The 25,221-nt window shown below is 36.3% G+C and overlaps 2 protein-coding genes and 1 pseudogene across 3 annotated transcripts in view; 2 read left to right on the top strand and 1 right to left on the bottom strand.

Annotated features, from left to right (window-relative positions):
- LOC113655039 (neural cell adhesion molecule 1-like) overlaps positions 1-13,596 on the top strand; it is a 33,614-nt gene extending 20,018 nt beyond the window's left edge. The window contains exons 6-7 of the mRNA XM_047817261.1: positions 7,823-8,125; positions 12,755-13,596. Coding sequence (XP_047673217.1) covers positions 7,823-8,125; positions 12,755-12,855 — 404 coding nt within the window. The 3' untranslated portion in view covers positions 12,856-13,596. The remainder of the gene's footprint in view (positions 1-7,822; positions 8,126-12,754) is intronic.
- A 3,516-nt stretch (positions 13,597-17,112) lies between these two features.
- LOC125145385 lies at positions 17,113-17,194 on the bottom strand (annotated as a pseudogene).
- Positions 17,195-19,888: 2,694 nt separating this feature from the next.
- Positions 19,889-25,221, top strand: part of LOC125145319 (CD226 antigen-like) — a 19,270-nt gene continuing 13,937 nt past the window's right edge. Inside the window, exons 1-4 of one of the 2 annotated variants that reach the window (XM_047817267.1) lie at positions 19,889-20,009; positions 20,318-20,383; positions 21,190-21,507; positions 21,935-22,654. In XM_047817267.1, the coding sequence (XP_047673223.1) occupies positions 20,347-20,383; positions 21,190-21,507; positions 21,935-22,035 (456 nt within the window). In that variant the 5' untranslated portion in view covers positions 19,889-20,009; positions 20,318-20,346 and the 3' untranslated portion in view covers positions 22,036-22,654. Of the gene's footprint in view, positions 20,010-20,317; positions 20,384-21,189; positions 21,508-21,934; positions 22,655-25,221 lie in introns of those variants that run through there. The other variant, XM_047817265.1, reaches the window with a different exon arrangement.

The following is a 25,221-nucleotide window of genomic DNA, read 5'->3' as shown; positions in this document are numbered from 1 at the left end:
AATGAAGGAATCTCACAGCATGGAAGCTCAGCACTTCTGAATGAGATCTACACAGAGCTCTACATCACAGAGGGTTGGAGTGGAGACGTCAATAATGAACATGAGGTGAGACAGAGTGAGACATCGTCCAGGAGCCCAGCAACACAGGAGAAACCCATCAAATGTAATGATATATTTAAAGACAAGTCCATCAGAACTGTGCTGACTAAAGGAGTTGCTGGAATTGGAAAAACAGTCTCTGTGCAGAAGTTTATTCTTGACTGGGCTGAAGGAGAAATAAATCAGGATGTCACCTTCATGTTTCCACTTCCCTTTAGAGAGCTGAATCTGATGAAGCAGCAAAAACTCAATCTGATGAATCTTATTCATCACTTTTTCCCAGAAATACGAAAACTAGAATCAATAGACTGTGAGTCCTACAAAGTGGTGTTGATCTTTGATGGTCTGGATGAGTGTCGACTTCCTCTAAATTTCCAGAAGAATGAGAGATTGTGCGATGTGACAGAGTCAGCCTCAGTGGATGTGCTGCTGACGAACCTCATCAAGGGGAATCTGCTTCCCTCTGCTCTCCTCTGGATAACCACAAGACCAGGAGCAGCCAATCAGATCCCTCCTGAGTGTGTAGACCAGGTAACAGAGGTACGAGGCTTCAGTGATCCTCAGAAAGTGGAGGACTTCAGGAAGAGGATCACTGACCAGAGCCTGGCCAATAAAATCATCACTCACCTGAAGTCTTCAAGAAGCCTCTACATCATGTGCCACATCCCAGTCTTCTGCTGGATCTCAGCCACTGTTCTAGAGAGAATGTTGGGTGAAGCAGAGGGTGGAGAGATCCCCAAGACTCTGACTCAAATGTTCACACACTTCCTGATCTTTCAGATCAAACACAAGGATCAAAAGTACCATCAGAAATGTGACCCTGATCCTCAGCAGACCAGAGAGAGTATCATGGCACTGGGAAAACTGGCTTTCTACCAGCTGGAGAAAGGAAACCTGATCTTCTATGAGGAAGACCTGAGAGAGTGTGGCATTGATGTCAGAGATGTGTCAGTGTACTCAGGAGTGTGTACCCAGATCTTCAGAGAGGAGTTTGGTCTTCACCTGGGGAAAGTGTTCAGCTTCGTACATCTGAGTGTTCAGGAGTTTCTGGCTGCTTTATATGTATTTTTCTGCTTTATTTTAAGAAATATAAATGTGCTTGTGGGTCAAAGCACTGGACTTTTTAATTTCTTCAGAAATCCAAACATGTCTGATCTCCTCAGGAGTTCAGTGGACAAGGCCTTACAGAGTGAGTATGGACACCTGGACCTGTTCCTCCGCTTCCTTCTGGGTTTCTCACTGGAGACCAATCAAACTCTCTTACGAGACTTAATGCCACAGACAGGAAGCAGATCTCACAGCAAACAGGAAACAGTGGAGTACATCAAGGAGAAGATCAGGGAGAATCTATCTCCAGAGAAATCCATCAATCTGTTCCACTGTCTGAATGAACTGAATGATCATTCTCTAGTGCAGGAAGTACAAAGTTACCTGAACAGTGGAACCAGAGGAACCAGACTCTCTCCTGCTCAGTGGTCAGCTCTGGCGTTTGTGTTACTGAACTCAGAACAAGAGCTGGATGTGTTTAATTTGAGGAAATATCATCGATCAGATGAAGGTCTTCTGAGGCTGCTGCCAGTGGTCAAAGTCTCCAGAAAAGCTGAGTGAGTATTTTTAATTATAAATGTATTACTGCATGGTTTGTTATTTTAATGTAACACTGAACTGCACTGTTTGGATTAATATTTGTTAATAGTTCCTCTAATCATCTTTAAACAAACCTCTGGTACTTTTACAGAAGATTGTTTCACTTTTTACACTAACATGTTATATCTGAACTGAGGGCTGGGACACATGGACAAAATCTTATAACGTCATATGAGTCATTTTATAGCTTTTATATATGAATCATGAAAAATTCATTGTTCTCCAAAATTTATGTAAAAATATCTATACAAAATATCTGCATACATTTAAGAACTAAAGACATTTCTGAACTAAACACCAGTGAAAGACTTTTTCTTTTCTGTTTATTTTGAAAGTGACATTTAACAAAACTCTTACAGATGAGAAAAACATCAGACTGACAAAATGGGATCAATATGGATAGAAAATATAAAAAGTAAATATTAGAACATACTAATGTCCTTCAAGTATCTCTTTATGTTCATGTTCCTCATCTTTTGTTGTGTGTGACAGTGTTGTGGTGAGATTCACTCTGTCATGGCTTTTTTCCTCAATTGTTCTTTCTAATAAAAATAAAACATAAATTCTTTTTAAAAATGTAACCCGATACGAAGGAAAAACAAAAGTCTCTTTCAGTCTGCACTACTGCTAAACTTTACCAAGGACTGAGCTCGTGGTAAATAAAACATCAATCATCATTTTGGACCTCGACACATTTGGGAAAATGTTCAGCTTTATCTTCTTATTATGTTAGAAACAAGCTAGGCAGCTACAGTAACTCAGATGAGTGATGAAGATTATTTTTCTCTAACACCGAACTGTTTGTAAAGGATGGAGTTTAAATGTAACTTTTATATGAAGACTTTTATTATGATGGGGTTCTTTACTTATCAAGTGTACAAGCAGGTAAAAAGAGAGAGGATGAATAATCTGTCACAGGGGAGTGTAGTGTCGTGACCGCTGTTATTAAAAAGTCCTGTTTTGTTCTACTTGGAGCTCGACAAAGACACCAAACTGTTAATGATCGATCACATTCTTGTTCTTGGATCGTTATTGTTGTTAATCTGTTGTGGTTGAATTATAGACACAGTTTTTTGTCTGGTTCACTGCATCAGAAGATGGTGGATGTGGTAAAAACAGACGGTGAACATAAAGACGGTTGCATGTGACGGTCGGTCAGGTTTATCACCGTTACTGTTGATGATACGTCAGGTTTAGTTCTTTCGAAACTTTCTGTGGATTTTGAAGGTTTTAAGCTGTGGACTGTGTTTGTATTTATAAGCAGCTGTAGTGAATCTATAATTTTGTTGTACAACGTTGTAACAGACTGGTTTTGTTCTCTGTTCATCATTATGTACTGATAAAATATTACACGTTGCTACACTACATTCTACCATGTCACTTATAGCCACCTGAAGCCCACCGACACAAATCCTTTAGTGTAACACACAGTAGTGTTGTGTTAGATTTTTACCTACAAGGTGGGTTAGATTTCCCTGCTATGTGTATAGTCAGTGTTTTAGATTGAACAAACGAATATGTCTGTATGTTGATCCATCTAAAGCTAATACTTGTGTATATACAGTGTCACTCATTTAAAGGTAAGAAGTTTGACTTTGTTTATTTCTCATGCTGTTTGCAGTCGTGCTGATGTGACGTCACGAGCTCAGATTTGGCAAGAAAACCCCACGTTCATTTCTCAGTTGTGGAGGCGTGAAAGACATGATCCCATTAACTCTGTCGCAAAAGAAGGCTTCACTAAGTTGTGTTTAAATAGTAATAGTGACATCTGTAGTAAACAGTACAATGTTCTTTCTAATATCCTTTATTTACATCGTTTATGATAGATAATAGATTTTTCCACATCTATATTTTATAAAAAATACAAATCATGACCAAGAATCGTTTATAAGGTTAAAAAATTTAATCTTTCTCTTTAGTTTGGATGTGTTTGGATGTACAGTATGTGAACACTCCACCTGTACTCAGGTCCACACCAAACACCTGAACCAGTGTGTGTGTAAAATCAGAGGTCTGGAGGTGACAGATTTGTACCTGTACGAGCACAGAGAACAACACACACCGACTGTTTTAGTGTCTCTGTGAATTCCAACATATCATTTCTCTTCCAGCCTGTTACAGTGTAATCTGACAGAGGAAAGCTGTAGAGTTCTGTCCTCAGTTCTCAGCTCAAACTCCTCCAGTCTGAGAGAACTGGACCTGAGTTATAATAAACTGCAGGATTCAGGAGTGAAGCTGCTCTCTGATGGACTGAAGAATCCACACTGCACACTGGAGATACTGAGGTACACACACACACACACACACACACACACACACACACACACACACACACACACACACACACACACACACACACACACACACACACACACACACACACACACACACACACACACACTGTGTTTAAGCTGCTTTGTAAATGTATTTAGTGAAGGTGACTGATGGATAAACACCAGAGGTGGGAAGTAACGGAGTAAAAATACTTCGTTACAGTACTTAAGTAAATTTTTCTGGTATCGGTACTTTACTCCACTATGAAGTAATTATACTGACATACTTGCCCCTTAGCGACACATGTTTTCGGATTGTGTAGGAAACCTTCCACACCCCCACTAAGGAGTGTATCTTTAATTTGCATGGGGTCGTGTTGAAAACACAAGATCAACTATTAAAAGTTGGTCTTACCTTGAACGCAGGTGTCCTTCCAAGTCCCCTCGGTCTTCTAACAAAGGCTCCTCTCCAAGGTCTTCTACTTAAACTATTGTTTGATTCTTTAAATGAAGGAGGCAGACTTAGACCTTTTTGTCTTTTCAGGATCCTCACAATGGTAGGCCTTGTTTTTATTAAAAGTAGTGTAATACAAATAGGTGTGTGTAATATATGTAAAATAAATACTCCTTCAAAAAACTTCCTTCAAATAATCAAACAGTACTAGAATAAGTAAAAGGTATTAAGATGCAAAGATTATAACAAACCAAGAAACACTCTCCAAGTGTAACCTTCCTATGATGCAACTAAAGTAAAACATGCACTAGGCTGCTTACAATAGAATGCACACTCACCCTTTTCCACCAGAAAGAACCGAGTGCTGGTTCAAAGTTGGTTCCACTGGCGAGCCTTCTAAGAACCGGTTTGCCTTTCCACCGGCTAGAGAGCATCACAGCGCCGAGTGTGACGTCACTGTATAGTGCCCCTTTTCCACCGAGGCAGTTCGAGTGGATGTTGCTTTACTGTTAATGCTCATGGCTTTGCGAACCTACATCGGCATCCAAACGCGGCGAATAAAACGTGTACGTGCGGCTCCGTGTAATCTGTATAAACGGAGGTTGTAATCGATAAAGTACATAACGTTATTTTATCATTAACACAGAAAAAAAGTTAGCCTTAGCATGTAGCTACCTACTATCATGTGTGCTGATAATGTATCATATCGCGGTAAAGTAAAAGTGTATTAAACATTAGTAAACTTAAGGTACATTATCAAATGTGCTAACAGTAGCCCCGCCCCCAGCTCCTGACGCAAGCGGTTCTTAAGTCTAGACCAGCAACGTTTTGGTGCTACTTAAGAACCACTTTTCCTGGTTTGGAGCCGGTGCTTTGGCGGTCGAAACAGAAAGAACTGGTTCTAAATTAGGCTCTGGCTAATTGAAGTTGAAAATGAAGTTAACAGGAACTTGACAGCAGGCTTTAAAACACACAGTGTTTTAAAGCCTGCTGTGAAGTTAAGAGGAACTTGACTATTTGACTACCTGCTGTTAAATTAAGAGGAACTATGGAATTTTTCTTGAAGATTCTGAAAAAAAAACATAATAACACATAATGCATTATAGTCTTCTTTTTTCTTTTGGAATCCTCTTCCAGCTGTCTAGGTACAGCGTCTGATCCCTCGGTGTCTTCTTTTAAACACTCATATTCAAATCTTTCAACTCTTCAACCAATTCTTCAACCTTTTGGCTTTTTACATCAATCTTTCTTTGTTTGTTCCCCTTACGTTTAGCTTTTCTTTCCCTATTTCTCCTTCTCTTTGTATTATCTATGTCCGTCTGTCTATTGACGGATAAGATAATAATCGGTCGTGGTGTACCTTGATATTTATTATTATTTATTTGCTGAGAACCAGTATTAAAAAAAATCAGGTATCAGGTATGTAGAGTCCTGTAACTCCATCCAGTACATGACGGTGTCTGGTAACATCTCTTGCATGCCGCTGGCTCACAACATATTAGTTGTAAGAAATGTCACCAGAGAATCTCTGTTCTATAAAATCTCATATTGTGGAGTTTTTTTAATTATTTTATACTTTAAAATGTATACACTGCATAACCATACACTTGTGTGATGCATTTTGATGCATTTGGCGATGTGGTTTTCACACTAACCCCCACACACTTATCGCAAACGTGACACTTGCCATAGCTGATTGGAAAAAAAAGGGGAAGCTGTTGTCAGTTCGTTTAAAAAGCGCTACCAAGAGTACAGAGGTCTCATATGAACCTATAATCTGAAGGTAAACCTGCTTGGTGCTGCACACAAAAAGAGTTTGAGAAACGTTTTGAAACGTTCATTGTGAATCTGTAAGTTTTTTTTTTTTTATCTTTTTCTGTTTGTGTTGTTAAATTGTAGTAACACTTAAGTATAAACAGACACACAGTAACTTTACAGCTGTAAAGTCAATGTGGTGTCAGATAATATATCTTTATGTGTGATGATTATTTAATCTTTATTTAAGGCTTTTAAGATGCACTCAGTTAACTTATAGATCAGCTATAAGGTGTGTGTGCGTGTGTGTGTGTGTGTGTGTGTGTGTGTGTGTGTGTGTGTGTGTGTGTGTGTGTGTGTGTGTGTGTGTGAGAGAGAGAGAGAGAGAGAGAGAGAGAGAGAGAGAGAGAGAGAGAGAGAGAGAGAGAGAGAGCGCTATAAAGTTTCCTTTTCTTTACATCATGCTGCTCTTGTAGGTAACTCTTATAGGACTTTCTGAAACACCATGAAGTGGCTTTTAATTTCTTGCATCACTGTGATGGGTAAGTGTTACTGTTTATAGTTCTGCATTAAATACTGATGACAGATTCAAACATTTCTTGACTATAAGAATATAAGACAAGAGTAGAGACATGCTGGATTGGATGGGGTTCTGTCGGGGTTCTCATTAAACCTATTAAAGACATTTAAGCTTCTGTCTAAGTGACTATAAGACCTGCTCCTGCTCAGTTTAGAGTTGTATGTGTGTGGTGTTGTATTAATTGCCTGTATGAAATAAATAAAAAAAAGAAAAAGGTAAGTAGTTAAAAAAAAGTGTTATCTTAAAATAATTTAAAGTTACATATCATTTAAAAAATCCTTAAGTCATGTTGGTCCAGTAATCACACTGTAATGTCTTTATGTTCACATCTAAGTCTAATCCAATAGTCCACGTCCACAGTAGAACTGCTCTGTTTCCTGAAACTAAAATATATTTCAGTAAACAGAGCAGTCTTGCTCTGTCTTGCTCAGATCTGCAACGAATCAACCAGGCTTAGACGACCTGAACAATGTACTGAACGAGGATTGTTTTCCAAAAGAAACAGCTTTAAATGATGGATTTATGGTGTGTCACATATTCAAAATATCTTTTCTGATTTATTCTCTGATCTGTTAGTTTACCTGCTGATGCCGCAGTGCCAAGCCTTCATCGTCAGAGAATCGATGGTGAATGAAGCCCTGACCCTCCCGTGTAACTGCTCAGGAAACTGTCCAGTGGTTCGGTGGATCCGCTTCATTCCTGACAACGTTGTCGTTGTTCAGCAGATTTGTTCAAAACAAGAGAATTTTAACGAAAGATTTACACTACCAGGAGATACAAGCAGAGGAGATTTCTCCCTGATGATCAGTTCAGTAGCCTACAATGATGCAGGCTCTTACATGTGCAGCTGTAATGAAATATCAGTGGCAGAAGTAAAGCTGAAAGTTATCAGTAAGTGCTCTTGCTGTCATGAGCAGAACATTCTGTCATTCTTAACATGTCTGTAGTAAAGTCTGACCAGCCACATTAAATGCTAAACTGTAATAACATGATTTGTTTTTGTTTATCCGGAAGTTCCGACAGTTGTAAAGGCTTTCGAGGGGAAGAACGTCACTCTCCCGTGTTACGGAGACACTCGACAAGCCGTTAAAGATGTAAAGTGGAAGAAAGATGGACACGAGGTTCTGCTGTACACTCCTGCAAACAGATGGATGACTAAACAAAACAGATTCACGATGTCAGTAGAAGGCTTTCTAGACGGTGATCTCTCTCTTTACATCAGTCCAGTTCACCTGTCTGATACAGGATTATATCAGTGTCTCATCCACGATGAATCTCAGGGCGGAGAACCACGAGCTGTGTTACTGAAGGTAGAAGGTAAATAGATCTCTTATTCTAATGATACTTACAGACCTTGTGAACTGAAAGTTAAAGCTTTAATTTCCTGTGAGCTGAGTGAACATTCTAGTGTAGAGTTTATTTGTAAATTCAGTCCCACTTTGCAGAGAATGCAAAGTGTAATATAATGCAGAGACCAGATTTTATCTAAGACTGCAGGATCTTTAGCTTTCCTGTACATCACCGTATTGTTGTCCTGTATGTTCTTTTTATTCTGTGTGTTTATTGTCCTGTTCTCATCTCACACTGTATGCAATCTTATGTACTGTTACATGTTACACCATGGTACTGGAGTCATTTTTGTTCTATAATGTACAAGCTATATAGCTGTGATTTGTGAAGGGACTCATGGCTGGTGAGGCACTGACTCTTTTAAAGTCAGATTTACAAATATATGAATTCAACTGAGTATCTTAAATTCACCATTCAGGTGGCTGCTTGCACATTGATTAATAGTTATTTAATGTCTCCTGTTTTAACCTGAACAGTCATATTAAATGAAGAGGAAACACAACAGTATTTAAACGTCTACACAATGACTTAATTAACATTTACTTGTATTCAAGTTCTTCTGAAAAAGATTTTGAAATGCTGGAGCCACCACAAGTGTTTTATTTCCTTTGTTTTAAACCATATTTAACCCTTGTGTTGTCCTCCTATACAAATTAGGAGTGCTGAGTCAACTTGACCTTGTCTGTTTTGACTGCTTATAAAAAATGAACTATATATGATAGCTTTTTTTTTTTTTTTTTTTACTTTTAACTTGTTTCCAACATATTAACATATATTTTGAAAAAAAAAAATTGTCATATTTGGTATAATAAACCTCATTATTAAAAAATGCCTCATTTTTTAGTAAAAAAAATAAAGAAATTTTTAATTATTTTCACTATAGAGGCACAATAGTTGATGCACAACTACAGGCTGGTATATTTCGAGAGCAGGGGATTGTTTTGAAACCATTTTACCATGTTAAACCTTATAAAATTATGCCATGTTTTGAGTAAAATAAGCAGAAATTATTAAATATTATTTTGGATAACGACTGACTGATGAATGTCAAACATTACTCAGCATATCTCTAGGCCAAAGCTGACTGATGCAACTAAATGTATAAATAAGAGAGGGGAAACAAATATGATTTACAAAACACATGGATTTTATTTTTGAACTTCTTTATAGAAATATGAATGTGTGTGTGTGCATGCGTGCGTGTGTGTGAAGTGTTTAAAAATACGTAACCTTTGTTTTGTCTAGAGGCCAACTGAAATTCAATGTCTAATGCTTTGAACAGTGTGTGTGTGTGTGTGTGTGTGTGTGTGTGTGTGTGTGTGTGTGTGTGTGTGTGTGTGTGTGTGTGTGTGTGTGTGTGTGTGAGAAGCTTCTTGGTAGATCAGATTTTGCCCCCAGCTGGACAAATGCATCGAACAAGTGTGAAATACTTACAAATGAGTAGCTTTTGTTTTTTCTGGAGGCATAATGAATTGCAATGCCCAATGCTTGTGTGTGTGTGTGTGTGTGTGTGTGTGTGTGTGTGTGTGTGTGTGTGTGTGTGTGTGTGTGTGTGTGTGTGTGTGTGTGTGTGTGTGTCTGTCTGTGTGTAGAGCATCATTTCGGTAGATCATATTTTGCTCTCTGCCAGGCGAAGGCATATCAAAATTGTGAAATATTTACAAATGTTTGTCTTTTTTATTTTTCTGGAGGCCTAATGAAATGCAATGCCCAATTTGTGTGTGCATGTGTGTGTGTTTGGGGGGGGGGGGGGGGTTGTGAGTGTGTGTATTGGGTGCGTGTATTAGTGAACATTTTACGTGTGCATTTTTGTGTCTGTATGTACTGTATGTCCATTGCACTGAAAAGGGCAAAAGTGTGACCTATTGCTCCACTAAATGTGGCCGAATCAAAATGACCCAAGAGGATCACGAACGCGTAGTATATACTGTTCTGAACACATAGTTCAACGAAAATAGACAAAATTAATTTTGCTTGCAAAGTTCATAATTTGGAACAGTCCTGGTAAATTTCAGGCAAATATGTGGAAGAAAACCCAAGTTAAAACACATTAAATTCTTCCAGCGGGGTCAAAAAAACCCAGTGACAACATGTAGGTTAAACATGCAGGTCCTGTATAAATATATGCTTTTATGATGATTATTAGAGGTACAAAAGTGACAAACGTTCTGTCCAGAAACCAAGTCTAAGCCAAAAACTGCTGATCAAACGATGAATATGTTGAAACGTAGAGAACATTGTGTGATTGTCCTTAAATGATTGTTTATAAGAATTTGTTTAAAAGTCATATTTAAATTTAAATAATTTGAATGTGTATTTTAATGATAATGAAAATTAAGTGATGGTTTTATTTTGTGTTTTTCACTTTGATTTTTTTTTCATTTTTCCTTGATTCTTGAAAATTATTACTAAAGAATTAATGTTTTAAAACTTTAAGTTAAAGCGGTGTCGAACTGTTTTAATGCAATTTTGATGTATTATGGTGCCCGAACCCGTTAATATTATTTTATTGCTTTTGTATTAGTTGTTTGAAAAGTTAAAAAAAAAAAGGTCGGTCTTACGGCAAACAAGAATATTTGACCGTACACTTTTTGACAAACAATGCATGGGAAACGGCATGGGCAAATACAAAACTTAGGAATAAAATTATTTTTGAGCCATTTCCTTTTTCAGCGCGCACACGCACACACACACGCCCACGCGCTCTTTCAGAATATGACTTAGTAAACATTCAGTGAACTTGGGTGTGGTTCACCCGCTGAGAGAGAGTGTGTGTGTGTGTGTGTGTGTGTGTGAGAGAGAGAGAGAGAGAGAGAGAGAGAGAGAGAGAGAGAGAGAGAGAGAGAGAGAGAGAGAGAGAGAGCGAGCTGTAAAGTCTCCTTTTCTTTACATAATGCTGCTCTTGTAGGTAACTCTTATAGGACTTTCTGAAACACCATGAAGTGGCTTTTAATTCCTGGCATCATTGTGATGGGTAAGTGTTACTGTTTATAGTTCTGTATTAAACACTGATGACAGATTAAACATTTCTTCACATGATGTTGTGTTTACCCTAGTTGTGTTTTACCATGGAACCTCTAGTGGGATCCAGAATATTGTATGGTGGCGTTTTGGACAAGAGAGATTAAGAATATAAGACAAGAGTAGAGACATGCTGGATTGGATGGGATTCTGTCGGGGTTCTCATTAAACCTATTAAAGACATTCTGTCTAAGTGACTACAAGACCTGCTCAATTTAGAGGTGTACGTGTGTGGTGTTGTATTATTTGGCTGTATGAAATAAGTAAAATAAATAAAAAGGTAAGTATTAAAAAAGTGTTATCATAAAATAATTTAAAATTATATATTATTTAAAAAATACATAAGTCATGTTGGTCCAGTAATCACACTGTAATGTCTTTATGTTCACACCTAAATCTAAGGTCTACTCCAATAGTCCACGTCCACAGTAGAACTGCTCTGTTTACTGAAATATATTTTAGTTTCAGGTTTATATTCATTACACAATCGACCGATGGAATAAAGTTCAAAGTATCACCTAAGCAGCAGTGTGTATGTGTTTCTTTCAGAGAAAGTTCTAATGACTTGTGTGAGATCTTTCTTTAACATTCTCAAAAGTCTGGACTGTGTGTTTCTGGAGCCTGTTGAGTTTTGTGTCTTGGTTCGGTTTATTTAAACATATATGAACACAGCAATCGTGCTCAGATCTGCAACGAATCAACCAGGCTTAGACGACCTGAACAATGTACTGAATGAGGATTGTTTTCCAAAAGAAACAGCTTTAAATGATGGATTTATGGTGTGTCACATATTCAAAATATCTTTTTTGGTTTATTCTCTGATCTGTTAGTTTACCTGCTGATGCCACAGTGCCAAGCCTTCATCGTCAGAGAATCGATGGTGAATGAAGCCCTGACCCTCCCGTGTAACTGCTCAGGAAACTGTCCAGTGGTTTTGTGGATCCATTTCATTCCTGACAAAGTTGTCGTTGTTCAGAGCTGGAAGTGTTCAAAACAAGAGAATTTTAAAGAAAGATTTACACTACCAGGAGATACAAGCAGAGGAGATTTCTCCCTGATGATCAGTTCAGTAGCCTACACTGATGCAGGCTCTTACATGTGCAGATGTAATGAAAAATCAGTGACAGAAGTAAAGCTGAAAGTTATCAGTAAGTGCTCTTGCTGTCATCAGCAGAACATTCTGTCGTTCTTAAAATGTCTGTAGTAAAGTCTGACCAGCCACATTAAATGCTAAACTGTAATAACATGATTTGTTTTTGTTTATCCGGAAGGTAAATAGATCTCTTATTCTAATGATACTTACAGACCTTGTGAACTGAAAGTTAAAGCTTTAATTTCCTGTGAGCTGAGTGAACATTCTAGTGTAGAGTTTAGTGTAGAGTTTATTTGTAAATTCAGTCCCACTTTGTACTGTTTTTATACTGATGTACTGTAGTCAGTCTCCATCCATGTCAGGTAGTGTATTAACATCCAAACGTCACAAAAATGGCTCTTATTGTTGAAGTTCTACAGTTTCTCAGTCTACAGCTTTGAAAGTGTCTTAATATATAATCAAATAATATATTTTTTTTCCAGGGCAACAACAATTCACAACCACCAACAGCGCTCCAGTTTCAGGAGGGTTTGCACTGCTAGGATTGTTCATCTCTGTAGTGATCAACATTTACATTACATGAGATTACCTGATCATTTTTATTACATGAGAAAATGCAGAGACCAGATTTTATCTAAGACTGCAGGATCTTTAGCTTTCCTGTACATCACCGTATTGTTGTCCTGTATGTTCCTTTTATTCTGTGTGTTTATTGTCCTGTTCTCATCTCACACTGTATGCAATCTTATGTACTGTTACATGTTACACCATGGTACTGGAGTCATTTTTGTTCTATAATGTACAAGCTATATAGCTGTGATTTGTGAAGGGACTCATGGCTGGTGAGGCACTGACTCTTTTAGAGTCAGATTTACAAATATATGAATTCAATCGAGTATCTTAAATTCACCATTCAGGTGGCTGCTTGCACATTGATTAATAGTTATTTATTACCTACTGTTTTAACTTGAACAGTCATATTAAATGAAGAGGAAACACAACAGTATTTAAACGTCTAAACAATGACTTAATTAACATTTACTTGTATTCAACTTCTTCTGAAAAAGATTTTGAAATGCTGGAGCCACCACAAGTGTTTTATTTCCTTTGTTTTAAACCATATTTAACTCTTGTGTTGTCCTCCTATACAAATTAGGCGCGCTGAGTTTGTCAGCAGACTTGACCTTGTCTGTTTTGACCGCTTATAAAAAACGAACTATATATGATAGCTTTTTTTTTTAACTTCTAACTTCTTTCCAACATATTAACATATATTTTGAAAAAAAAAATTGTCATATTTGGTATAATAAACCTAATTATTATGCAAAAATGCCTCATTTTTTAGTAAAAAAAAAAAAAAAGAAATTTTTAATTATTTTCACTATAGAGGCACAATAGTTGATGCACAACTACAGGCTGGTATATTTCAAGAGCAGGGGATTGTTTTGAAACCATTTTACCATGTTAAACCTTATAAAATTATGCCATGTTTTGAGTAAAATAAGCAGAAGTTATTAAATATTATTTTGGATAACGACTGACTGATGAATGTCAAACATTACTCAGCATATCTCTAGGCCAAAGCTGACTGATGCAACTAAATGTATAAATAAGTGTGTGAAGCTTCTTGGTAGATCAGATTTTGCCCCCAGCTGGACAAATGCATCTGACAAGTGTGAAATATTTACAAATGAGTAGATTTTGTTTTTTCTGGAGGCATAATGAACTGCTATGCCCAATGCTTGTGTGTATGTGTGTATGTGTGTGTGTGTGTGTGTGTGTGTGTGTGTGTGTGTGTGTGTGTGTGTGTGTGTGTGTGTGTGTGTGTGTGTGTGTGTGTGTGTGTGTGTGTGTGTGTGTCAATCGATGAAAATTTTGAAATATTTACAAATGTTTGGCTTTTTTTTCTGGAGGCCTAATGAAATGCAATGCCCAATTTGTGTGTGCATGTGTGTGTTTGTGTGGGGGGGGGTTTGTGAGTGTGTGTTTTGGGTGCTTGTGTTAGTGAACATTTTACGTGTGCATTTTTGTGTCTGTATGTACTGTATGTTCATTGCACTGAAAAGGGCAAAAGTGTGACCTATTGCCGCACTAAATGTGGCCGAATCAAAATGACCCAAGAGGATCACGAACGCGTAGTATATACTGTTCTGAACACATAGTTCAACGAAAATAGACAAAATTAATTTTGCTTGCAAAGTTCATAATTTGGAACAATCCTGGTAAATTTCAGGCAAATATGTGGAAGAAAACCAAAGTTATAACACATTAAATTCTTCCAGCGGGGTCAAAAAAACCCAGTGACAACATGTAGGTTAAACATGCAGGTCCTGTATAAATATATGCTTTTATGATGATTATTAGAGGTACAAAAGTGACAAAACGTTCTGTCCAGAAACCAAGTCTAAGCCAAAAACTGCTGATCAAACGATGAATATGTTGAAACGTAGAGAACATTTGTATTTGTGTTATATGATCATATTTGCCTTTTGTGTTATAAGGGTGCAAATAATTATGTTATTACATCTATAACACAGATGCTGTTTACACTCATGGTGATGTTTATGATATAGACTGTGTGATTGTCTTTAATGATTGTTTATAAGAATTTGTTTAAAAGTCATATTATTTAAATTTATATAATTTGAATGTGTATTTTAATGATAATGAAAATTAAGTGATGGTTTTATTTTGTGTTTTTCACTTTGATTTTGTTTTTCATATTGCCTTGATTCTTGAAAATTATTACAAAAGAATTAATGTTTTAAAACTTGTTCATTTTTTTTTGTATGTATATTTTTTGTTTTAATGTTTTAATGTAAGGTGGATGAAGGAAAATGATCCCTAAATTAAATATGGAGTATAAAATATTATTCATTGTATTATGTTCATTGTTGTGTCTGTTTAGTGCTTGCAGACTCCAGCATTCACACAAGACAAAGATGAAACACAACTTAATTTAAACGCATTTTAAATGTCTACACAAGTCCTTAATTAACATTTACTTTATTATACTTCATAAAATTTCTGAAAAAGGATTTGAAATGCTGGAGCCACCTGAAGAGGTTCAGAAAAGGTCTTTCAGAGGTCCTAAGAGACAATTCTTTAACCATTTCTTTTTCTCATTAGTTGTAAGAAATGTCACCAAAGCATTTTATAGAGCAAAACACATTGTGAAGTGTTTTATTAACTTTGCTAAACTATATTTTAAAATGTATATACTGTATAATTATACACTTTTGTGATGCATATTAAAGGTACGAAAGATAAAAGGTTCCAAAAATTGCTGGACAAATTATGAAATTAAGAACGTGTTGAAATTTAGAGTTTTCCGAGAAAATGTGTATTTGTACATTCTGTCTCTCTCTCACACACACACACACACACACACACACACACACACACACACACACACACACACACACACACACACACACACACACACACACGTATAAGTAGGTAATATATAAATAATCACACTACCGTGTTAAAAGCAAGACTTTAATTTGTTGTTATTTCCACTAGATGGCGATAGATTACAAAAAATCTTGCTTGCATTAATAATAGAAATCTGTTTATTTCATTTTTTTTTTTTTATTTCGTTTTCGATAAAGCATCATGAAGAGAAATCACATGTTCTAACGATAAAAAAAAGAATTAAAAAGAACTAAGATTGATTATTAAAAAAAGACATTATTTCGACTCCAGACATTTTCGGATTCGAGAGTCGACTCTGAAGCTTCAGAATCGATTAAATATAGTGACGCTATTCAGAAATATTACCAGTCTCGAGAAGTTGAGCTCATTATTTACACGAAAAACGGCGATAAGATGATTTGGTCATCCATAACAGCGAGAACATAACAGTTAGAAATGTATTCAATCTAATTAATATTGCACTGTTTCCTGTCTTTTCATGAATTGTTGTGCAGAATCGACTCAACTGATTCATAATCACTATATTCAGATTCGGAGTCAACTCCAGGGTTTCTCATTGTGAGCAGCCTGGATCAGGGACAATGTTATTACAGTATGTGGTCACAAAAGTGCTCGTCAGGACTCAGCCCGGACTTTGGCCACGTGCTTTTGTTGTTCTATGTTCACGTGTCTGCCCCGCCCTTGTCTCTTCCTCCCCGATTCTGCACACCTGTTCGTCATGTCTAATTGTCTTGTCTTTGTAACTGTGCCGAGTTGACTTGAGCTGCTATCATTTGTCGTGTGTCCGAGGCTGTGTCCTTGTTTCATGTTTTTTTTTTTTAAACCTGTATATTTTACGCTGTCCTGCATTTGGGTCTGTTTTTATCCCTGCGTCGCTGACAGTGCTGGATGACTCAAGTCTGGTCTCGAGATTTAATTTGTAAGATTGAGTTGAGCTGGTATCCATTGTACCTGCACCTTTTTTGCATTTGCACCTGGACCTGTTTTCAGGGTTCTCAAGTTTTGAAGAAAGACAAGAGTGACATCTCCAACCACCAGAGGTGGGAAGTAACGGAGTAAAAATACTTCGTTACTGTACTTAAGTACATTTTTCTGGTATGTGAAGTGACATACGGCTAAGTATGGTGACCCATACTCAGAATTCGTTCTCTGCATTTAACCCATCCAAAGTGCACACACACACAGTGAACACACACAGTGGGCAGTGGGCAGCCATTTATGCTGCGGCGCCCGGGGAGCAGTTGGGGGGGGCGGGGGTGGATTCGGTGCCTTGCTCAAGGGCACCTCAATCGTGGCCGGCCCGAGACTCGAACCCACAACCTTCGGGTTAGGAGTCAGACTCTCTAACCATTAGGCCACGACCGCCCCCATTAGGCCACGACCGCCCCCATTAGGCCACGACTTGCGTGGCATCCTTGCGCAGGGGCCATGCTAATCTTCTCTGTATCGTTCCAATTTTTTTAGTATATGTGCTGCCGTAGCAAGTATCAGTACTTTACTCCACTATTTATTTTTCGGACAACTTTTTACTTTTACTCAGTACATTTTTACACAAATATCTGTACTTTTTACTTCTTATATTTTTAAAACAGACTCGTTAGTTTTAGTATTATTCCTTGTCATTGAGCGCTGTTTCCAGCCTATCATCCTATCATCGTGCGGCTTTTTCCCCATGTGACTGGTGTACATGGGCGTAAATTTCATTTAACAGTAGGGGGGGACAATAAATATAAAATTTCTCATGAGCAATTTTTGAAGGGGGACACAAATAATACTCTAATTGTACTTATAAAGATTATTATTGTAGCATGGAGACGCGTCATTATGGGTATTTTCAAAGTTTTTATTCAAAGAAAGTAAAACATAAAAATAATCACAACAATAAAAACAAGGAATTAAAAATGGTTTTAAATTTTCTTTAAAATTAATCAAGACACTTAATAACCATAGAAATTGATTATACAAAAAAATACAGTGAGGTCAGTTCGGACGCAGCACGGTGCTCATTTAGTAAATATGCTAAACAGCTAAACAATATGCTAATTGTGGCCATTAATGTTAAGTTAACATTATGCCAAGTCGTCCTAAATAAAACAATGCATGGGAAACGGCTTTGGCGTGTTAGTTACAGTGCACTATACAACAAGCAAGTAAACAAGCTAACGTTAACTAAGTAATATTGTAATCGCTAATATAGCAGATTCATGGAAAATTACATCCGTAATCAGCATTTTGGCGCAACTAAATTATGAATGAGTCTGCATCAACTACATTAAAGAGAATCACTTTATTTAAAGTGCATAAAATCCCCGACTTAATGGAGTTAACTGAGCCGCAGCCACACACCTGACTCCTGTGTACAGAGTAGGTGAAATGACCTGGGAAAACAGGCAGTGGGTCAAACCATTGTGAGGAAGGGGAGGGGGACTCAACTGTTTCTAAATGCATTTTTGCGTTTGGTTTTTTTTCTACTTACACAATTATTTAGGTATACATACATATATTTTACACAATAGAGAGTGCGATATTTTTTAAATCATTTTTTTTTGGGGGGGGGGGGGGACAATCCTCGGATCCTCGGACCACTTTTCCTCGGACCACTTTTCCTGGTTCGGAGCCGGTGCTTTGACGGTCGAAACAGAAAGAACTGGTTCTAAATTAGGCTCTGGCTCCGAACCAGCACTCGAACTGCCTCGGTGGAAAAGGGGCAATTCAATGTGATTCAAGGCAGGCTTTTATACTTTTTTACTGTGGCCAGATAGATTTGGCTGTCAGGTTTGGTTGGCTTTGTGCCTTTTAGACTGCTACCATCTTATTTCATAAATACCTCTCGGTTTCCCAAACATATCTCACCAGCCGACTCTGTGTGCGCTGCTAATGTCTTTTCTTTTCTAACATCACGGTCTATATATGGTCATACTTCCTGCTACTTCTCAGGCTGTGATATAGAAATGAAGTTAACAGGAACTTGACAGCAGGCTTTAAAACACTTTTTCACTTTTAACAGCAGGCCTTGAACCACGTGTGGCCAGATACTCTCAGTAATACACAGTAGGCTTTATAAATGTTTACTACTAGAAAGTTTAAATTAAAATACACAAGATTAATCTAATCAACTCTATTACATGAGGATACATGATTATAAGTAAAAGAAAAGCATTTCAGAATTTTTCTTGAACATTCTGAAAATAAAACATATTAACACATAATGCATTATAGTCTTTTTTTCTTTTGGAATCCTCTTCCAGCTGTTTAAGTACAGCGTCTGATCCCTCGGTGTCTTCTTTTAAACACTCATATTCAAATCTTTCAACTCTTCAACCAATTCTTCAACCTTTTGGCTTTTTACATCAATCTTTCTTTGTTTGTTCCCCTTACGTTTAGCTTTTCTTTCCCTATTTCTCCTTCTCTTTGTATTATCTATGTCCGTCTGTCTATTTACGGATAAGTTAATAATTGGTTGTGGTGTACCTTGATATTTATTATTATTTATTTGCTGAGAACCATTATTTAAAAAAATCAGGTATCAGGTATGTAGAGTCCTGTAACTCCATCCAGTACATGCCGGTGTCTGATAACATCTCTTGCATGCCGCTGGCTCACAACATATTAGTTGTAAGAAATGTCACCAGAGAATCTCTGTTCTATAAAATCTCATATTGTGGAGTCTTTTATTATTTTTTACTTTAAAATGTATATACTGCATAACCATACACTTGTGTGATGCACTTTGAAGAAGAGTTCCAGTGTAGTGATGATAAATTGTGTCCTAAGTCTAGGCCAAAACTTAGTAAACAAATTCAGATTATGTTGAAATGTAGAGAACATTAGTATTTGTGTTATAGGATCATATTTGCTTTTGTTCTTTAAGGGTTAAAATAATTCTGTACTCTCCTGGTGATGTTATTTATATTAAATTTAAAAAAAATTTAATGAATATTTTAATCACACTAATGTGCAGGGCTTTTTATTTGTTAAAATTATTCTTTGTAGACTATTTCCACTAGAATACACAAATTAATATAGATTAGATAAGATTAGATTCACACAGCCATAAAAGGAAGTCCCACACTAACCACACACTCACATGTCAGACGTGTTTCTTGTTATCTGATTGCTATCTGCATGCGGGGTTAAAGGGGTGGGGGGTGGGGAGGTGTGTGTGTGTTGTCTCACTTCGTTTAAAAAGCGCTACCAAGAGTACAGAAGTCACATATGAACCTGTAATCTAAAGGTATCTACTTCGTGTGGCACACAAAACGAGTTTGAGAAACGTTTTGAAACTTTCATTGTGAATCTGTAAGTTGTTTTTTTTTTTTTATATTTTTCTGTTTGTGTTGTTAAATTGTAGTAACACTTAAATATAAACAAACACACAGTCACTTTACAGCTGTAAAGTCAATGTGGTGTCAGATAATATATCTTTATGTGTGATGATTATTTAATCTTTATTTAAGGCTTTTAAGACTCAGTTAACTCATAGATCAGCTATAAGGTGTGTGTGTGTGTGTGTGTGTGTGTGTGTGTGTGTGTGTGTGTGTGTGTGTGTGTGTGTGTGTGTATCAGCTATAAAGTTTCCTTTTCTTTACATTATGCTGCTCTTGTAGGTAACTCTTATAGGACTTTCTGAAACACCATGAAGTGGCTTTTAATTTCTTGCATCACTGTGATGGGTAAGTGATACTGTTTATAGTTCTGTATTAAACACTGATGACAGATTCAAACATTTCTTGACTATAAGAATATAAGACAAGAGTAGAGACATGCTGGATTGGATGGTATTCTGTCTTGGTTCTAATTAAACCTATTAAAGACATTTAAGCTTCTGTCTAAGTGACTATAAGACCTGCTCCTGCTCAGTTTAGAGTTGTATGTGTGTGGTGTTGTATTATTTTCCTGTATGAAATAAATAAAAGAAAGAAAAAGGTAAGTAGTTAAAAAAAAGTTTTATCTTAAAATAATTTAAAGTTACATATCATTTAAAAAATTCTTAAGTCATGTTGGTCCAGTACTCACACTGTAATGTCTTTATGTTCACATCTACATCTAAAGTCTAATCCAATAGTCCACGTCCACAGTAGAACTGCTCTGTTTACTGAAATATATTTTAGTTTCAGGTTTATATTCATTACACAAGGGACCGAAGGAATAAAGTTCAAAGTATCACCTAAGCAGCAGTGTGTATGTGTTTCTTTCAGAGAAAGTTCTAATGACTTGTGTGAGATCTTTCTTTAACATTCTCAAAAGTCTGGACTGTGTGTTTCTGGAGCCTGTTGAGTTTTGTGTCTTGGTTCGGTTTATTTAAACATATATGAACACAGCAATCGTGCTCAGATCTGCAACGAATCAACCAGGCTTAGACGACCTGAACAATGTACTGAATGAGGATTGTTTTCCAAAAGAAACAGCTTTAAATGATGGATTTATGGTGTGTCACATATTCAAAATATCTTTTCTGATTTATTCTCTGATCTGTAAGTTTACCTGCTGATGCCGCAGTGCCAAGCCTTCATCGTCAGAGAATCGATGGTGAATGAAGCCCTGACCCTCCCGTGTAACTGCTCAGGAAATTGTCCAGTGGTTTTGTGGATCCACTTCATTCCTGACAATGTTGTCGTTGTTCAGAGCTGGAAGTGTTCAAAACAAGAGAATTTTAACAAAAGATTTACACTACCAGGAGATACAAGCAGAGGAGATTTCTCCCTGATGATCAGTTCAGTAGCCTACACTGATGCAGGCTCTTACATGTGCAGCTGTAATGAAATATCAGTGACTGAAGTAAAGCTGAAAGTTATCAGTAAGTGCTCTTGCTGTCATCAGCAGAACATTCTGTCGTTCTTAAAATGTCTGTAGTAAAGTCTGACCAGCCACATTAAATGCTAAACTGTAATAACCTGATTTGTTTTTGTTTATCCGGAAGGTAAATAGATCTCTTATTCTAATGATACTTACAGACCTTGTGAACTGAAAGTTAAAGCTTTAATTTCCTGTGAGCTGAGTGAACATTCTAGTGTAGAGTTTAGTGTAGAGTTTATTTGTAAATTCAGTCCCACTTTGTACTGTTTTTATACTGATGTACTGTAGTCAGTCTCCATCCATGTCAGGTAGTGTATTAACATCCAAACGTCACAAAAATGGCTCTTATTGTTGAAGTTCTACAGTTTCTCAGTCTACAGCTTTGAAAGTGTCTTAATATATAATCAAATAATATATTTTTTTTCCAGGGCAACAACAATTCACAACCACCAACAGCGCTCCAGTTTCAGGAGGGTTTGCACTGCTAGGATTGTTCATCTCTGTAGGGATCAACATTTACATTACATGAGATTACCTGATAATTTTTATTACATGAGAAAATGCAGAGACCAGATTTTATCTAAGACTGCAGGATCTTTAGCTTTCCTGTACATCACCGTATTGTTGTCCTGTATGTTCTTTTTATTCTGTGTGTTTATTGTCCTGTTCTCATCTCACACTGTATGCAATCTTATGTACTGTTACATGTTACACCATGGTACTGGAGTCATTTTTGTTCTATAATGTACAAGCTATATAGCTGTGATTTGGGAAGGGACTCATGGCTGGTGAGGCACTGACTCTTTTAGAGTCAGATTTACAAATATATGAATTCAATCGAGTATCTTAAATTCACCATTCAGGTGGCTGCTTGCACATTGATTAATAGTTATTTATTACCTCCTGTTTTAACTTGAACAGTCATATTAAATGAAGAGGAAACACAACAGTATTTAAACGTCTAAACAATGACTTAATTAACATTTACTTGTATTCAACTTCTTCTGAAAAAGGTTTTGAAATGCTGGAGCCACCACAAGTGTTTTATTTCCTTTGTTTTAAACCATATTTAACCCTTGTGTTGTCCTCCTATACAAATTAGGAGTGCTGAGTCAACTTGACCTTGTCTGTTTTGACTGCTTATAAAAAATGAACTATATATGATAGCTTTTTTTTTTTTAACTTCTAACTTCTTTCCAACATATTAACATATATTTTGAAAAAAAATTTTCATATTTGGTATAATAAACCTAATTATTATGCAAAAATGCCTCATTTTTTAGTAAAAAAAAAAAAAAGAAATTTTTAATTATTTTCACTATAGAGGCACAATAGTTGATGCACAATTACAGGCTGGTATATTTCGAGAGCAGGGGATTGTTTTGAAACCATTTTACCATGTTAAACCTTATAAAATTATGCCATGTTTTGAGTAAAATAAGCAGAAGTTATTAAATATTATTTTGGATAACGACTGACTGATGAATGTCAAACATTACTCAGCATATCTCTAGGCCAAAGCTGACTGATGCAACTAAATGTATAAATAAGTGTGTGAAGCTTCTTGGTAGATCAGATTTTGCCCCCAGCTGGACAAATGCATCTGACAAGTGTGAAATATTTACAAATGAGTAGATTTTGTTTTTTCTGGAGGCATAATTAATTGCTATGCCCAATGCTTGTGTGTGTGTATGTGTGTGTGTGTGTGTGTGTGTGTGTGTGTGTGTGTGTGTGTGTGTGTGTGTGTGTGTGTGTGTGTCAATCGATCAAAATTTTGAAATATTTACAAATGTTTGGCTTTTTTTTCTGGAGGCCTAATGAAATGCAATGCCCAATTTGTGTGTGCATGTGTGTGTGTGTGTGGGGGGGGGGGGGGTTGTGAGTGTGTGTTTTGGGTGCTTGTGTTAGTGAACATTTTACGTGTGCATTTTTGTGTCTGTATGTACTGTATGTTTATTGCCCTGAAAAGGGCAAAAGTGTGACCCATTGCCCCACTAAATGTGGCCGAATCAAAATGACCCAAGAGGATCACAAACGCGTAGTATATACTGTTCTGAACACATAGTTCAACGAAAATAGACAAAATTAATTTTGCTTGCAAAGTTCATAATTTGGAACAATCCTGGTAAATTTCAGGCAAATATGTGGAAGAAAACCCAAGTTAAAACACATTAAATTCTTCCAGTGGGGTCAAAAAAACCCAGTGACAACATGTAGGTTAAACATGCAGGTACTGTATAAATATATGCTTTTATGATGATTATTAGAGGTACAAAAGTGACAAAACATTCTGTCCAGAAACCAAGTCTAAGCCAAAAACTGCTGATCAAACGATGAATATGTTGAAACGTAGAGAACATTTGTATTTGTGTTATATGATCATATTTGCCTGTTGTGTTATAAGGGTGCAAATAATTCTGTTATTACAGGTACATCTATAACACAGATGCTGTTTACACTCATGGTGATGTTTATGATATAGACTGTGTGATTGTCTTTAATGATTGTTTATAAGAATTTGTTTAAAAGTCATATTTAAAATTATATAATTTGAATGTGTATTTTAATGATAATGAAAATGAAGTGATGGTTTTATTTTGTGTTTTTCACTTTGATTTTTTTTTTCATTTTGCCTTGATTCTTGAAAATTATTACTAAAGAATTAATGTTTTAAAACTTGTTCATTTTTTTTGTATGTATATATTTAATGTATTTTTTTTGTATGTATATTTTTTTTTTTGTATGTATAGTTTTAATGTTTTAATGTAAGGTGGATGAAGGAAAATGATCCCTGAATTAAATATGGAGTATAAAATATTATTGATTGTATTATGTTCATTGTTGTGTCTGTTTAGTGCTTGCAGACTCCAGCATTCACACAAGACAAAGATGAAACACAACTTAATTTAAACGCATTTTAAATGTCTACACAAGTCATTTACTTTATTATACTTTATAAAACTTCTGAAAAAGGATTTGAAATGCTGGAGGCACCTGAAGAGGTTCAGAAAAGGTCTTTCAGAGGTCCTAAGAGACAATTCTTTAACCATTTCTTTTTCTCATTAGTTGTAAGAAATGTCACCAAAGCATTTTATAGAGCAAAACACATTGTGAAGTGTTTTATTAACTTTGCTAAACTATATTTTAAAATGTATATACTGTATAATTATACACTTTTGTGATGCACATTAAAGGTATGAAAGATAAAAGGTTACAAAAATTGCTGGACAAATTATAAAATTAAGAACGTGTTGAAATTTAGAGTTTTCCGAGAAAATGTGTATTTGTACATTCACACACACACACACACACACACACACACACACACACACACACACACACACACACACACACACACACACACACACACACACGTATAAGTAGGTAATATATAAATAATCACACTAACGTGTTAAAAGCAAGACTTTTATTTGTTGTTATTTCCACTAGATGGCGCTAGATTACAAGAAATCTTGCTTGCATTAATAATAGAAATCTGTTTATTTCTTTTTTTTTCTTATTTCGTTTTCGATAAAGCATCATGAAGAGAAATCACATGTTTTAACGATAAAAAAATAAGAATTAAAAAGAACTAAGATTGATTATTAAAAAAAGACATTATTTCGACTCCAGACATTTTCGGATTCGAGAGTCGACTCTGAAGCTTCAGAATCGATTAAATATAGTGACGCTATTCAGAAACATTACCAGTCTC

The sequence above is a fragment of the Tachysurus fulvidraco genome, chromosome 8, assembly GCF_022655615.1.
Source record: "Tachysurus fulvidraco isolate hzauxx_2018 chromosome 8, HZAU_PFXX_2.0, whole genome shotgun sequence".
Classification (NCBI taxonomy): domain Eukaryota; kingdom Metazoa; phylum Chordata; class Actinopteri; order Siluriformes; family Bagridae; genus Tachysurus; species Tachysurus fulvidraco.
The sequence above is the reverse complement of the archived record's forward strand: the minus strand, read 5'-3'. Positions and strand labels throughout refer to the sequence as shown.